This window comes from Clytia hemisphaerica, unplaced genomic scaffold, assembly GCF_902728285.1.
Source record: "Clytia hemisphaerica strain Z4C2 unplaced genomic scaffold, Clytia hemisphaerica genome assembly, whole genome shotgun sequence".
NCBI lineage: Eukaryota > Metazoa > Cnidaria > Hydrozoa > Leptothecata > Clytiidae > Clytia > Clytia hemisphaerica.
The window spans coordinates 1,179,773-1,196,602 of NW_027103553.1; the positions used below are offsets into that span (position 1 = coordinate 1,179,773).

Below are 16,830 nucleotides of genomic sequence, written 5' to 3' on the forward strand. Positions count from 1 at the left end.
ATAAAGAATACTTTTATCACCCCCAAAAAGAACACCGGTCTGCAAATTAAAAATTTTACTGAAATTACATAAACAAGTCATGCCTTGACTTTTGACTTTTAAATATATTAAGGACCAATTCTAGAGGTGATTGAAGCTACCCCTCACCTATAAGAGTAACCCCGATTGAAGGAAGTTAAGTATTAGAATAATATGTTGACATTGAAAAATAACACTTTTTCTTTTAAACTTTACAAATGTTAAGCAGACTTGATATCATTCTAAAAATAGCTTTTTGAAATAGCTAAAATACAGAAATTTCTTCTTGAAATTCTCATAAAAACAATAATTACTTTAAAATCAGATTAAATTTCATGTGAATTTAATTTTGTAAAAGAATTAATATTTAAGGGTTTTGACAGTTTTCTTTGTTAAGTGAAATTTCAAACTTTTCCCCTGGTTTTATTTATGTGGAAATGCTGAAAGTTACAAAATAGAAGAAATTTTATCCCATCTGATTTAAAGTGATTTTTTAATAACTATCTTTCTTTTGAAAAATATCTAGAAACGCAGAATATCTAAAAATCTAAATACTCTAAAATCTGTCATAATCAGTGAAATCAACAGAAAAAATGAGCTGGATTAATATCAAAATAATAAAAATAGTAGTTTGCTTTTCTAAAAAAAGGACTATCCTATCAATCTCATAAATTTATGAGCCTGAATTCAATCTTATTACATGACTCCTAAATACTCAACAGAAATAATCAACAGAAATAATCAACAGAAAAAATGAGCTGGATTAATATCAAAATAATAAAAATAGTAGTTTGCTTTTCTAAAAAAAGGACTATCCTATCAATCTCATAAATTTATGAACCTGAATTCAATCTTATTACATGACTCCTAAATAATGAATGAATTCAATCTTATTACATGACTCCTAAATAAGAATACGATAAAACAAGCCGCTGTCAAATCTGTTTGCAATCAGATCATCGAGTATAAATAAAAAACTTATTGAACGGAGATTATACATCATATCTGATACTCTGGCCACACAAGAACTCTCAAAGCTGGACATACCATAGGATTGCCTAATGCCGGACACTCTGTTTTAATTTTGTCACCCTTTTTGTTCTTTTCTAACTGATAAGCTAAAATAAATTGACCACACTCAAGGCTTCGGTAAAAAAGGGGTGATGAAATTAGAACAAGCTACCATCTGATATTAGAAGATCCCACGGTAATTAATCGAACGAGATTTATAATACAAAATGGCATGGAATAAGGACTTTCTCACAAATTAAGATTCAATTCTTATGTGCACTTTTTTGTGAATTCATTATTCTAAAAGATTCTAATGAATTTAATGTTTACAAAAATAGGCTTTCGGTATTAAAATTGCAGCTGCGAAAGTCTTAGAAAGCATCAGTTTTATACCAATTAATTTCAAAAAACCTTGGGGTATTATTAAAATCCCTTTCACTGTGAAAGCATGAAGGGTAGATTCAACAAAGTAAGGAAATCAGTTTTTGATATTGTTCGATTAATTTAGGCCTGATCAAACTGAAGTGTCATGTGTCAAAAAACCTAATCTATTAAAATAGGCATTTTGAAATAAAATACTATGCCTGCCAAAACCAAGACTGTCTTCTTTGTCAAAACACATAGCAACTGGGCGATACTCCTCAACAGCACTTTTACTCAACCACTGCATATTGCCTTTGAACAAAGGAGGAGAACATACAAAATATTTTGAACTGTTTGCATTTCTTTGGAAATCTGTTGTAAATCTAACAAGTTTGGTGGTAGGAATAAATGAATCTCTTGTCCAACCAAGAACTTCATAGAATTGATTACGAACTTTAATTATATCACCATCATTGACAACTTGGGCATACGGAACATTAACTGTGCCCAAATTCTCCTTGCGGCAGGTGATAGTATCCACTCCCCTTTCACAATTAAATTTTTCAGGGTGAACAGGCAAAAGAAAATCAGATGGGACATGATCTTTCACCCATGCTGGAACCTCATCATCATCGTCAAGCCCACCACAAAAAAAAAACAATATCTTACCACCATCTTGTGAGACGTCGATCGGTAGACATAACTTGCCTTCCTCAAATGTCTGATACACAACAGTACCATCATTTTTAAAAAATTTGATACTCATATGCTCAGAAAGTTTGAGGAATGGGCAAATGAGATTTGCATCCCCATTTGAATTAATTCTAAGGATAGAATCGCAAGGAAAAACAGAAACCATTCCCTTCAGTGTCTGTAACAGAGAAAGTTTGGAGGAATAAAGAGTGTCGTATACCTCTTTTGCAGTAGAAAATGTTAAAGTTTTATAATGAGGGTTTACATAGTTGGTTCGTGCAATGTTATTGTCTCGAAGCTTTTGATGAACATGGTATTTATGATGAAGAAGAGCTCTTTGGAAAAAGTTGTGGTAGTTGATGCCTGCCATTTTGTTTACCTTTTGTAAGATTTCTCGAAGGTTCTTTGCTTTCCCGCCGGTTAAAAAATGACGTAATTATAAAATTTCCGTGGTGTTTACTTTGCCGAACACTATATTTTTTCGCTTCTTCCGCGATTGATAGTTCCAAAGTCAAATCGCCGTGAGAGTTGATTCCAGATGTCACGCATTCCAAAATGTCGGAGTGGACTACTTTGGTCCAATGCTAATCAAACAAGGAAGACGAACCAGAAGAACCACTGGTGCAGCAAAGAGATACGGTGCATTGTTCACTTGCATGACGACACGAAGTATACATCTCGAGCTAGCAGGTGACATGTCCACTGATTGTTTTATCCTAACACTTAGAAGATTCAGGGCAAGAAGGGGTAACCCCAGGGTTATCCGAAGTGACAACGGGACTAATTTTGTGGGGGCAGAGAGAGAATTAAGGGAGGCACTCGAGAAATTAGACCAGAAAAGGATTACTAATGAACTTTCAGCAAACAACATCGAATGGAAGTTCAACCCACCCGTCGCGCCATGGATGGGTGGTGCCATGGAGTCCATGGTCAAGCTGACAAAAAGAGCACTGAGGGCAACGGTGGGTGACAGAATGTTTAATGAGGAGGCTTTACACACCTTATTACTTGAGGTAGAGTCAACCCTCAATTCCCGACCAATTACACCTGTTAGTGACGACATAAACGATTATGAAGCCCTGACTACAAATCACTTTCTTCTTGGTCGATCTGCACCAAATTATCCAATCATGAGCGAGGCATCCGGACTAAGGAGCAAATGGAAGCAAGTCCAAAAGGCACTCGCAACGTTTTGGTCAAGATGGGTGAAAGAATACCTGCCCTCGCTTAACGAAAGGTCAAAATGGACGAGCGAAACGAGAAACATGAAGCCAGGAGACCTTGTGGTCATCAAGGACACCTCAATCGCCAGACACAAGTGGCCGTTGGCACGAATCCAAAGCGTAATTCCATCAGAGGATGGCAGAACGCGAGTGGCAATCGTCAGGACGAAGGACGGGAGCACTTTTAAACGAGCCGTTGGGAGGTTAGGATTACTGGAAGCTGTCCAGTGATCGTTGTCTTCGATGAAATGGTCTTAACGAGCGTGGTTCGAAATCCAGCTTGGTTGTAATTATGGTATTGTTGTGTTAAATTCTACTAAATGAACTTTGATATGAGTTAATCGCATTGGTAACTCAAAGAACTTTTACATGAAACGCAGTCTGCGTTTGTATGATTTGTTGGTCAAATGGCAAATGCTTGTTGGATGCACTGGTTGTTGGAGAGACGCAATCTCTGTTGGGTGGAGTGTTTTGGTTAAAACTCCCAAGTGCATAACGTCATTGAATTTGCTCTCCATCGGAGTGGTTTGGTATGATGGCTCTCCTGCCGGAGTAATTAGTGTTTTTTATTGCCTTTTTATATAGAAAACTTTGAACGCCTTTTTTGACACAATTTTCTCTTTGACAAGACACAAGAAAGCTGTGAGAGAAAAGACGACTTTTTAGTAAGAAAATGTCATGTCTGACTTTGACAAACTGCAACTTTGATAGCGTCTGACTAGTTATCAAGTCAAGTCTTTTATTTGTTTTTGGGATAGTTTGCCGACAATATTTTGTAAGTATATTTCTGTCTTGTACATATTTTCCATGCTATTTTGTGCCATTTTTATCCTATTTTGACTTAGATTTTGGCTCAGACTTTGACTATAGCTTGTACAATTTTGACTTGTATATTTTTTGACTGACTAAACGACTACTAACATAGGCCTATGTATGTAAATATGTCAAGTTACTTTGTATAATTTTTTCTCGTGTTTTTAGCTTGAACGAATATAACGAACAAACAAAATCGTTACAAGAACTTTGTCAATCCCCTAAACACCCTCATTGCTGGAACAATTTTTGCCTAGATTTATCCACCAGTAGCTTTTCGATTTTCACTAAAAAACTTAAATCAAGACTGTTCGTCATTTAATAAAGTATTGTTTCTTTCTTGGTTTAATCTGTTGCTGTTGTTGTAATGTTATTGTTGCTTATTCATTGTATTCATTATGACACATTGTAAACTTCCTTTAGGAGATTTTTGACTGTACATAGACCTGAAAAAAGAAAGATATATCATCATCATAAAAAAATTCAAAATTTATGCCAAATAGAATAACTTGTCTTTCTTCTTCTTCTGTGTAACATATTTCTGTATTTTGGTAAATTTTGATTTTGGAAATTGGGGGCGCATGTTTGCTGCGGTTGGCTAAAATGTTGGATGGTAACGAAAATTCTTCAAATTTACCAATATTCCCCATGTAGAAAGGTATTTTTCATGTTTTATTATGGTTAGCAATGTTTCTGTCCTTAATCTTCTGGTGTACATTTCTGGACCAATTTGTCATAAGCATAATGTTAACTTAAAAACTATAAACAAAAGCATGATCTATACTCCATAATATTTCATTTTCTCAACACTACAAGATTCCTGTATATTATACCTAGAAATTCAGGCTTATCCATTTTTACAAAGCAGACCTTCTTTATGTGATGGTAATTATTAGCATTATACACTCTTTTGATTTTTCTTATAAAAAATGATGTATTCCAGGTATTTTCAAGGTTTTCCCAGGAATTTTCCAGAAAATCCTAGAACTGAGAGGTTCTCCTTTTTTATAAGAATCGCACACCCTAAAAAATTCCGAGAAATTGTATAAATATTTCAACAACATGGGCCTAGAAATCCCCTAGAAAATTCCTAGTAAATTCCTGGTAAATTTGCTTCCTAAAACTCTAGGGAATCCTAGGAAATTGAGTTTATATTTCACTGGAATTTCCTAGTAATTCCCTAGAAATCTCTACCAGGGGAAAGGCGAAACGTTAAAACAATTACAAGAGGCGTATCCGCAATACAAACGTACAACTATTAATCGGCACATGAAAAAAAACACTCAATGACACTGAGAGTGAGCCCAAAAAACGAACGGGAAGACCGCCTAAAGTGACTGACTGAGATCGCAGAAAAATATTTGCTGCAATGAGAAAAATAAAAGAGGAGTACGTTACTTTTAATGCAACACACATACAGCATAGAGTAGGGGTTTATCACCTTGCTCCAAGAACTGTGCACTTTGTTTTGAACGCGGCAGGCTACAAGTATAAACAGTGTAGGAAGAAAGGCATCCTATTGAAGGGGGACCTAAAAAAAAGAATGAAATTTGCTAAAAGGTGCAAAAAACTTCCTTCGTACACAAAACTAACCCTTGTGATTATGCCAAAACCTGCCGGACCTGGACATACATGAAGAGAGGCAAAGAATTAAATCTGCACAACACCGCCAAGGGGGGAAAAGGAAGGAGTTGGTTCCCGCACTGCCAAATATTTCTGCGCTATAGCATATGGAAAAGGACTCATGGAATGCCACCATTTTACAGGAAAAGTAAATGGCCAGTTCTGCAAGGGCTACATTAAAGAACACTTCCCTTAAATGTTTCAATCTTCGGCAAACCCATGAAGAAAATCTTTTTGCAAGATGGTGAACCCAGTCAAAATTCAGCAGCAGCTCACTTGGCCATGGATGCTGTAGGCTGTCGTCTTTTCAAAAGTCCAGATCTCAATCCTATCGAAAATGCATTCCATAACATCTGGAGAAAGTTGAACGAAGACGCATTAAAAGGAAAAATTAAACACGAGACCTTTGAGGAGTTTTGTCGAAGAGTTCGAAACACGATCTTATCATACAGCCCAGAAATCATTGACCACACGATAGACTCATAGGTGCCAACTCTCACGCATTGGACGTGAGACTCACGCATTCCAACACTGTCTCACGCAATTTTTCAAAAGTTTGATTTCTCACGCATTTTTTATATTTGAAAGAAATTTCCCCGATTTTCCGATTTTCGGAATAAATTTCCCCGATTTTCCGATTTTTGGAAAAAAATTTCCCCGATTTTCCGATTTTTTGGAAAAATTTTTCCGTTTTCTGAAGTCGGAAAATCGGAAATATCGGGCTAAGATTTCGGATTTTCCTTCGAAATTTTTATCTCACGCCAAATGAACATCTTAAGTTGGCAGGTTGCCAGGGCCATCCTTCCAGAAGGTTGAGGAAATTTTCAAGGTTATCCCTCAATTGGAAAGCCCAGTTAGCATAACCTTGTTCACTTTGTCCCGCCCAAGCTCATTAACCTGCAAAATTGCCGCTTTGAATTAGGCAATGTCTGCTTCATTTCTTTTCAAAACTTCGACTGCGCAAAGCCTGTATTGATCATTGCAAACACACTCCATGTCCCTGGCCTCTCTCAAGATCTCCATCCTACTCATTTTCTTTCTATTTGCCTTTCTCTTTGAATCTTTGACGCCCCTAGCAGTCTTGATCAATTCTTTCTTCTTGGAAGAGGTCTGTCTCATAACAAAACTCAATAGATCATTTTTACCTTAATCATACTGAAGCCTGGCTTCCAATAATAGATCGTCCTCAATTTTAATATTGCACCTAGTTATTATAATTTCATAAACCGATATCTCGTCTAACTTGACCTTTTCTCTCCTACCTCTCTTTGCTGGTGAATCTTCTCCGCTATCACCATCTTCCGCCTCACTCATCTGCCTGCTGTTATTCATTCTACTTTCTGTCGCTTTAGCTGTACGGGCCCTTTTAAAAGATATGGGTGATTGTCTGAAACTACACAAGACGCCTTAGCGTCGTTAAGTCCCAGCGATTGTCTTCTTATTCCATGTTGTTTACGCTTATGCGAAAAACGTTTGTAAATTTTTTATCTGCCTGTGTTTAATTTATAAATTAATAATTTCGAGGTACATTTTCTTTTTGTCTGAATCTAATATTGGACGCGTTTTGTACTATTTTTCCTGTTACAACTACCATATATAGAGAGGTTTAAAATTTGAACTAATTGATTAGGCACTTATAAAAGGGATTCAATTATTTTGCTAGTTTGGTATAAACAGGGAAATAAACTACTAAAATAATGTCTTTCCTTTGAAGAGATATATTATATTTGTATGGGCTTATGATACTTTGCGCAAAGTAACGGAATTCCGTTAAAAATTAAAACCTTCTTCTAATTGGACAAATCCTAGAAAGTTTATTCCCAAATGACACATAGAAGTATTCTTTTGCATAAATACACATTTTAAGTTTAAAATTCGTTCAAAAATGGTGGAAAAGGTACACTTTTATTAAAAACCCATTTCATGCACTAAACTTCACTTTTCTTCAACATGGGGGTCCTAACCCACAAAAAACGAGATTCGCTCTTTCGAGAGAATTTTCTCAAGTGAATTAATCCCATTGTTGTATAGTCGTACGTTGTATAGAAAACTATGTGTATGATTTTTTTCTCTTCGTGCTTATAGTTGTTTGCACTTTTGTAAGCAAAGCGTTTTGATATAGCTACCAATGATGCAGCCAATAACTAAATAATATATCATTACCAACGTTTTATAGGCTTTGGAGATTCATAAAATTACTTCCTATCCTATCAATAAAGTTTTAAAGACATCTTGCATATTTGTTTCAAATGAGAAAGATGAAGAAACACTTTGGAACCTTCATTCAGAACCTGATATTTAGCGAAATTCCGTTTTATATCAATAAACTTGAAGTCATTTTACTTCTACAAAGAATGAGACAGGGATGTAAGACTAACTAGCACTTCCATTTACAACTTGATATTTAGTAAAATTCCGTCTTATATCAATAAACTTGAAGTCATTTTACTTTTTCATATAAGGAAACAGATATAAAAGCTAAGGCCAAGTAACCTTCGTTTAGAACTTGATATTTAGAACACCCCTGTCTCACAGCCCCGGTGGAACTTTTTTCCTCGGTGAGGATAAAAATTCCTATTGAAACCCCAATGGGGATAGAAAATCTATTGTTCCAAGGTTAAAAAATCCACTGGGGATGGGTTTGGAGTGCAATTTTTAAACATGAATTTCGAATGTGTATGAAATCAAAGTCAATTTCACAGTGGGGCTAAATTTTCAGGGTATTTTCCCACTAGAGACGAAATTTTTGCCAAATTTTCCAGTGGGGCTGGGCTCAAAGTTTTTTGATACAAGACGGAATTTCGCTAAATATCAAGTTGTAAACGAAGGTTCATTAGTCTTACATCCCTGTCTCCTGCAATCAAATAGTAAAATGGCTTCAGAGTTTACTGATATAAGAAGGAATTTCGCTAAATATCAAGTTGTAAACAAAGTCTTACATCCCTGTCTCTTGCGATCAAATAGTAAAATGGCTTCAGAGTTTATTGATATACGACGGAATTTCGCTAAATATCAAGTTGTAAACGAAAGTCTAACTTCTTTGTCTCATTCTGTGAAATAGCGCAAAGCTTGACTATAATCTGTAACTTGAAAATTTATAGTTTTTTTCAATAAAATATTTTTTGATTTTTTGATAAATAGAGCAGAAAAGAAATCTTACAGGATAAGTGTTGAATCTTAATCCATTGATTTTCTTATAAGAAAAATTATTTTAAAGTTATTTAACAATTTTTGATAAACAAGATCAATTTTTGCAGATATACATTACCCCTGATTTAAGAAAAAGAGAAAACAGAAAAAGACAGAACGAAATTCCGCTACTTTGCGCAAAGTATCATAAGCCATTTGTATGAGAGTGTTTGGAGTTTAAATCTCATCTTTAACAAGGGAACTCATAGAACTGACAATCCAAAAAAATTATACTACATATATACAGCTGCATAAACTACGCTTCAAAAAACTGAAATTGAATAAAAATTGAATTAAAGTTACAAAACGCACCATAATAAACTTTAATTTTTCATTAAATCTTAATTATATTGTTTTAATTGTTGAAAATAGCCAACATTTATTAGACGATGATCTCACATATCTACTGAGATATTTCTATGTTGAAAATTTGGACAAAATTCACAAAAAAGAATGGCATTCTAGTTTTGTTTAAGATTTCAATTAATAGTGTATTAAGAAAGGTAGTCAAAAGATTTCCCACAAACAGTTAGCCACATTAGCATCCCACCGAAATGCGTATCAAAGATTGATGCTGCCATTGCACTATATCGGTTACTTGAAGCAAAAAAATGTGTGGCAAAACTTGTAATATGATTCATGAAAAAATAAACTTTTTAATGAAATTAACATTTTTATGAGAAATTAAAATTTTTATAAGAAATTACCAAATTTTGAGCCATAGATGAAAAAATTTCAGCCGAGCCAACCTTGAAAACTAATTTGAAGAACAACTTCTTCGCAAGTTCATCAAAGAGTACGGACGTGTCTCTAGACGCATGACTTAAGAACACACACCTACCTATCTTTAGCAAGTCGAACTTTTTCTGAACTTATTCTTCTTCAACCAACAATGGGTCGTAGAGGAAGAAAACCAAATAAGAAAAGCTCAACATCTACAGAACACGAGAATAACATTGAAGAAAGCCATGATGAAAAGAATGGTAACAATGAGAGTGATGTTTTCGTCGATCGTTCACAGTTAGCAATCACCCAGGAAATGTTTACTCAAGATCGCTAAACTACATACTTCTCTTCTCAGAAGAAATCAATAATGCTACTGCAGAAATTATCAAGCAACTAAAAGTGAGAATGAATTATTAAAAGAGGAATTGAAAGAGACAAAAAGTAGACTGACAAAGATTGCAATTGAGAATATAAACCTACAGCAATATGTAAGGCGAAATAACGTAGAAATTCACGGAATCCCAGACGAAGAAAATGAGAAAAATTTTCGGAGGTCCCGTCCGCACATACCCCTCATTCACCAACCCTAGTACCCCCTGTTAGGGATAGTTGAGTCAAAAATCTTGGACGTGGGAATCTTGTTGATTGTTGTTCAAGCTAAAAACACAAAGTTCAAAAACTAAAAATATGTACATAGGCCTATGAAAGAAAAATGTCGACTAGGTAAAATAATGTACAAGTAAAGAAATCGCTTCATAAAAATATGTCTTAATCTGACTTAGGTATTTATAAACTAGGGAAAAATATCACCATATGAAAGAACGTACTCTGTACCAGAGTGTATCTCACGATTATCGTAGCGTAGTTCACTCTGTGCGCATTGTCTGTTTGATAAAAGTTTTTCCGTACGGAGACCTCTGCGATGAAGTATAATTTTGAAATAAAATGGCCCCCAAGTACGAAAATTGTAAACAAAGGGATGGGGTCCATTGCATTGAGGGTCACTTTCTAAGCATGTTTTGGCTGCCTTTTTAATGTTTTTGAGCCAAACTAAAAGCTGAAAAGTAACGAAGACATATTCAAAACTGTGTAACAGAAAATTATTTTCCAATTACCCTATTTTTCCATGTAGTCGGCCAAAGAAAAATACAAACATTTTAATTACAAAAGTTATGCCAACAAAACAAACTATAGCCACTCTACATAGATCAAATGCCGTAAAAGTAATACTGAATTTGAACATAAAAGTTGAAACCACTTTAAAAACAAGATTCCAATCAAACAACTTCTCTCTCATGTTCGTGAACTCAAAGATCAAAAAAAAAACATTCGATTTGTACAAAAAGAGTTATTTTGCAATAGAATGTCTTCATTTAGAGCTCTCTTTTATTCCAATTATTAAAAAATAAAGAAGTCAGTTTTGTTATGAAAACACTTTTTTTCGACAAACTTCTATATACTTTCTCCGACAACTCTGACGGCCATTTGGTCATATCGCCTCCGATTTCTCGCCAAACTCCAACAGCACTCCATCGTAGCGGTTGGTTTGAAAAATCTCAAACCAGAAAAGACAATGACAACAGACCCTCTACGGCAATGAATTTTGAAATTAGCCGTAGATATTGGGTTTGTGTACAGACAAGAAAGAACGATATGTACATGAAATTACTTACAAAATATTGTCCAAATACTATCCCCAAATGTTCGTGACTCCAAGTAAAAGTAGAATCAACTCTGTAATGAATTCAGATCTCATGAAAGTAGAAGTATTTTGCTCACATCTCGAGAATGATAATCTCACTCACGTCTCTTGTAAAAGTAATTCTGGTCTGATTTGAGTGCGTGAAAAAGGCGTAGAAAAAATGATACTTTATAGAAAAACATGATAAAAGGTAATTAAAGATAATTATCATCTTGTCATTATCGAGCTCATACGTCACAACCAAAACAATTCAATTATAAGCACATTATCCAAAACACTCCCACCCAAAAGGGGAAGAACCAAGAGTTCATTCAGTCTATCAATCGGACTATTCAGCTCATGATGTACAACACGGTGGTAATAGTTACCAAAATTCGTGGTGAACTGTGAAGATGACCGTCGAACAGTTGATGATTTGATGTAGGGTGAACATCTGATGATTCCCTCAAGTTCAAGACGAACTTCTGATGATAATGCCTGGTTTCAGGCGAACGGCTGATGATTGCGTCACGTTCAATGAACTTCTAGTGATAGCACTTCGGTAGGAACAAGGCGAACAATTGGTACCCCAATAGGGTCTTGTTTCATTGGTGGTAGCTTCAAAGTTCAGGGGCGAACTTCTGATGATAGTGCCCTAGCAAAGCAAGGCGTTTCATTGATGACTTCAAGTTCAAGGGCGAACTTTTGTGGATAGTACCTTAGCAAGTAAGGTGCACAATTGACGACTTCAAGTTCAGGGACGAACTTCTGTTGATAGTACCTTAGCAACGCAAGGTGTACCATTGATGACTTCAAGTTCAGGAACGAACTTCTGTTGATAATACCTTAGCAACGTAAGGTGTACAATTGATGACTTCAAGTTCAGGGAGGAACTTCTGTTGATAGTACCTTAGCAACGTAAGGTGTACAATTGATGCCTTCAAGTTCAGGGACGAACTTCTGTTGATAGTACCTTAGCAACGTAAGGTGTACCATTGGTGATAATTATTAACACAACATAATAAGCATATGTTTTTGCTTAACTCGGTGACAGGGCAATCGTCAATTGGATGAGGTTCCGTCTTCCAACAAGCCTAGGCTACCGGTTGGCCTAGTGTATATCGAACCGTCAGACGTCTTGACCTTTGCAATCCTTGTGATGCCATCATCTGATGTGATGACACTAACAACGCGTGCCAATGGCCATTTGTTTCTTGGGATGTCCTTTTCGCTGATGACGACTAAATCCCCTTCTTTAGTGTTCCGTATTGGATGGCGCCATTTAGCTCGTTCGTTGATTGTAGGTAGGTACTCCTTTGCCCATCTCTTCCAAAATTCGTCAAGTGTTGATTGGACCTACTTCCACTTGCTCTTCAGGTTGTTTTGTTGAGCGTTATAAATGATTGGAAGATTGGGTGAAGCTCTTCCTAATAGAAAGTGGTTAGGGGTGAGAGCTTCAAAATCGTTGATGTTGTCACTCAGTGGTGTGAGTGGTCGCGAATTGATAGTTGATTCAACTTCAAGGAGGAACGTGTGAAGTGCTTCCTCAGTGAATATTCTGTCTTTGATTACTGATCGTAATGATTTCTTTGTGAGCTTAACCATGGATTCCATAGCTCCACCCATCCATGGAGCTACAGGTGGATTGAACTTCCATACAATGTCATACTGTGAAAGCTCATCTTGGATTCGTTTCTGGTCCCATTTTGCAAGAGCTTCTCGTATCTCTCTTTCAGCTCCTACAAAGTTGGTTCCGTTATCACTCCTGATGGTTTTTGGATTGCCTCTCCTGGCTCGAAAACGTCGGAGTGCTAAGATGAAGCTGTCAGTTGATAGGTCTCCAGCTAGTTCGAGGTGTAAAGCTCGTGTAGTCATACACGTGAAGAGAGCACCATACCTTTTAGCGGTGCCTGCAGTTCTGCGAGTTCTACGTCCTTGTTTTACACTGATTGGTCCAAAGTAGTCGACTCCAACATTCTCAAAAGCGTGTGATCCAACTGAAAGTCTCTCCTTTGGAAGGTCTGCCATCGTAGGATGTTTGGTTTTGATCGTCTCTCTCCTGCAAACAAAGCATTGATTTAGCACTTTCCTGACCTTTCCTTTCAAAATCCAATACTTCTCTCGCACAAGGGAAAGAGTGGCATTTCTTCCACAGTGGTGGTTCATCTCATGTACATGGCGTATGATGAGCTCGCTTATTGGATGTTCGTTGGAAAGAATGACTTGATGCTTGGACTGGTTGGGTACGTCACACTTGGAAATACGTCCTCCAACACAAACGAGGTTGTGTAGAATGATTGGTGTGAAACTTGAAATTCTCTTTTCATCCATTGAATGTTGCGATTCATCTTGGGCAATTCGACATAATTCCTTGGTAGCGTCATTGAGGTCCTCAACATCAAGGAATTCTTTGTTGATTGACGATTCACCATTACGTTTTACCTCTACCCATCTCCTTCTCAGCTTGAGGATCCAGGCGTAGCATCGTTTCAGCTTGGTCCAACTGGAAAGTCTTTCCCAACTGATGACATTTGTTGATTCTCCGATTTCGATATTGGCTGTGATGATCTCCATGAGTTCTTCGTCCTCCTCAGGTTCTTCAAATTGCCTGACCACCTTCTCCCTCAAGAATTCAGGTCCATCGATCCATATCTTGGTTTCTTCAACACCAAAACATTTGGTTCCAATGTCTGCGATGTTGAGTTTTCCTGGTACGAAGCGCCAATTCTAACTTCTGTCTTTTTACGGATTTCGTTTGTACGGTTCATTACGCAATTTCAGAATCTCTTTTGCTCCTTCCGAATATAACTGAGGGTGACCTTTGAATCAGTCCACATGAAGGTCTTGTTCATGGGAAGATCCATTTCTTTGACGACACAATTTTTAATCCTGGATGCGAGGACAGCAGCTTGCAGCTTAAACGTGGTGTTGTACTTCCTTAATAGGTCCTACCTTGATTTACCGATGATGAAACTACAGTTGACCTCATCATCATTCATTGTCCGAAAGTAAGCAACTGCTCCAAATGCCTTCATCGCAGTATCTGAAAAGACGTGTAACTCGATTTCGGTAGCTGTAATCTTTGCAAAGTTGAACCATCTTGGTATGGAGATTTCTGTCAGTGACGAAAGTCCTTCTTGCCATTCTTTGAACTGTTTCAGGATCCGTTCTGGAAGAGTGTCATCCCATCCAACCTCTTCTTTCCAAAGGGATTGAAGCATCAGTTTTGGTGCAATAAGGTAGGGTGCCAAGAATCCAAGAGGGTCGAATATCGAACACAAGAAAAACTGCAAGCCTCTCTTTGTCTCTTTACATTCCTTGACTGGAACATTGAAGAAGAAGACATCGTCGGTTGGATTCCACCTTACTCCATGGGTTCTTTCTGATGGTAGTACCTTGTTGAAGTTGGTTTGTTATTTTTGGCGATAAAACCTCCTTTGGAATTGCTTTAAAAAATTCAGTATCATTTGAAATCCACTTTGTCAATCGAAAACCTCTTTCAGCAGTGATTCTGAAAAGGTTTGAACAGGTGTTGACTGCTTCATTTGTAGAATCGAATGATCCTAGCAAGTCATCCATGTAGAATTCTTCGGAAACAGATTTTGTGACAGCTGCTCTTTCATCCGATGTTAGCGATTTGAGCACTTCTCCTTCTGGTACTTCTTGAATCTTATTAGCACATCCCTTCAATGCCCAATTGGCACAGCACGGTGAATCCTTTTTTCCGAAAGGGTGGACCAGTATCTTAAACTCTGATATCTCTTCCTCATTTTTCCTCCACAAAAAGCGCAATGAATCTGTATCCTCTTCAGGTACAAGAACTTGGTGGAACATTTTTTCTACGTCACTCATCACTGCAATTTTTCCTCTTCGAAATTTCGACAGGACTGTGACTGAGTTGATCATTCAGTGAGGTTCCTTTAAACCTAGCAGATGCATCCCAGACGATTCGAATTTTACCCGGTTTGTTTGGTTCTAAGACAAAGTGATGCGGTATATAGTTCGTCGTGGATGATGTTTTTGCTGCTTCGTCTTTGGTCAATTCTTGGACGTGACCAATCTTTACATAATCTTCTAACTTCGAACTGTAGATTTGTTTGATTTCAGGTAATTTCTCTAATCTTCGCTCAGTAGACAGAAGTCTGGTGACAGCAAGTGGTCGATTATTCACGAGCTCCAAATCGTCACTTTTCCACAACATGCCCACTTCAAAAATGATTGTTCACGAGTCTTGTGTTGTTCTTTAGAAGATGTAAGGCTCTCTTCTAATCCCGAGTAAGCAAGGCTTCTGAATCAGGCGTTGTCGCATAGGTTTCTTGACTCCAGAATCTTTCAGCTTCGAGTCAAGGGATTGAACTGATATGTAATTAGAGCAACCATCATTGCTACCAGACTTCCCTCCGAAGATAGTCCATCCTAGCAAAGTCCTCACAGCAATTGTTTCTTTTGAGCTTTCACCTTTAATAAATTCGAGATGCAAGAGCGCTTCTGGTACGTCTGCACCGATTAGATCTCAACGTCTTTATCGAGTGGTTTGGTAAGGAAGATCTCTGAGATGTTGGTATTGTTTCTTTTTCGAAACGTTGTAGGGTTTCTTCTTGATGTTTAGAGACTCGACTACCCAAGCGTCTCCTCTACATGAACGCTGGAATCACATGATGAAAGAAGAAAGTTGACTGATCTTGATCTCATGGTTGCTTTTTTGTTAGAACGTTGCTGATAGAAACTTTCAGATTATTTTGATATTTGGTAATTTCAATCGATCAACAAGGCTGGCACTGATTAACGTGGTATCAGAACCAGGATCTAGAAGAACATTCACCTTTTCTGATATATCACCGTTTGAAATGGTGACCGGCACGATCTGAAGGAAGGTTGTCCTTTTGGATTTAGCATAATGAGATTCCCCTTCCTCAGTTCCTGCAGGTGGATTTGCTTTGTAATTTGGATCATGGAGTAACGTGTGGTGCTTTCGTTGACATTCTTTACATCTTGTTTGACACTTGCAATCTTTGATGGAATGACCTTTTGAGAGACAGTTATAGCATAGATTTAACTTTCTTGCTTCTCCTCTCCTTTCAGCAATTGATTTCTGTTTAAAGCGTTCACAACGCCAAAGCTTGTGGGGTTCATTGCATACGTAGCATACTGGGGTCTTTGAATCACTTTTTCTCCCAAGTATTTGATTGTCCTTCTTGCGTTTGTCTTTCTTTTGTCTTTTGTTTCTGTTCTTCTTGAGCGATTATGTCTGCAATGGGATTATAAAACTCCTTGAGCTTGGAGTCAAGCCATGATTCCAGCTTCATCAGTGAAAGACTGGTTCCTCGTAATCTTTAGATGTCCGATAAAAATGCCTTTCTCAAATTGTCAGGCAACCGAATGACAGCTCTGGACAAATTCTCGGCAGAGTGAATTGCACCCATATTACCAATCATCTTTAGCCATGTCACTGTTGATTTCAGGTGTTGGTGAAATCTTTTCAAGGAGGAA

The 16,830-nt window shown here is 37.1% G+C and overlaps 2 protein-coding genes across 2 annotated transcripts; one reads left to right on the plus strand and one right to left on the minus strand.

Moving 5' to 3' along the window:
- The first annotated feature begins 2,666 nt into the window (after window positions 1–2,666).
- On the plus strand, window positions 2,667–3,539 carry LOC136800418 (uncharacterized). Its single transcript, XM_067057078.1, has one exon. It carries the CDS (start codon window positions 2,667–2,669, stop codon window positions 3,537–3,539), a length of 873 nt encoding a protein of 290 aa, XP_066913179.1.
- A 9,144-nt stretch (window positions 3,540–12,683) lies between these two features.
- On the minus strand, window positions 12,684–13,431 carry LOC136800402 (uncharacterized). Its single transcript, XM_067057061.1, has one exon. The coding sequence runs from the start codon at window positions 13,366–13,368 to the stop codon at window positions 12,697–12,699; it is 672 nt and encodes a 223-aa protein (XP_066913162.1). The 5' UTR covers window positions 13,369–13,431; the 3' UTR covers window positions 12,684–12,696.
- Window positions 13,432–16,830: the final 3,399 nt, after the last annotated feature.

Coding starts and splice junctions, on each gene's coding strand:
- LOC136800418 (XM_067057078.1), top strand. CDS start 2,667: ATGCTAATCAAACAAGGAAGACGAACCAGAAGAACCACTGGTGCAGCA.
- LOC136800402 (XM_067057061.1), bottom strand. CDS start 13,368: ATGGCAGACCTTCCAAAGGAGAGACTTTCAGTTGGATCACACGCTTTT.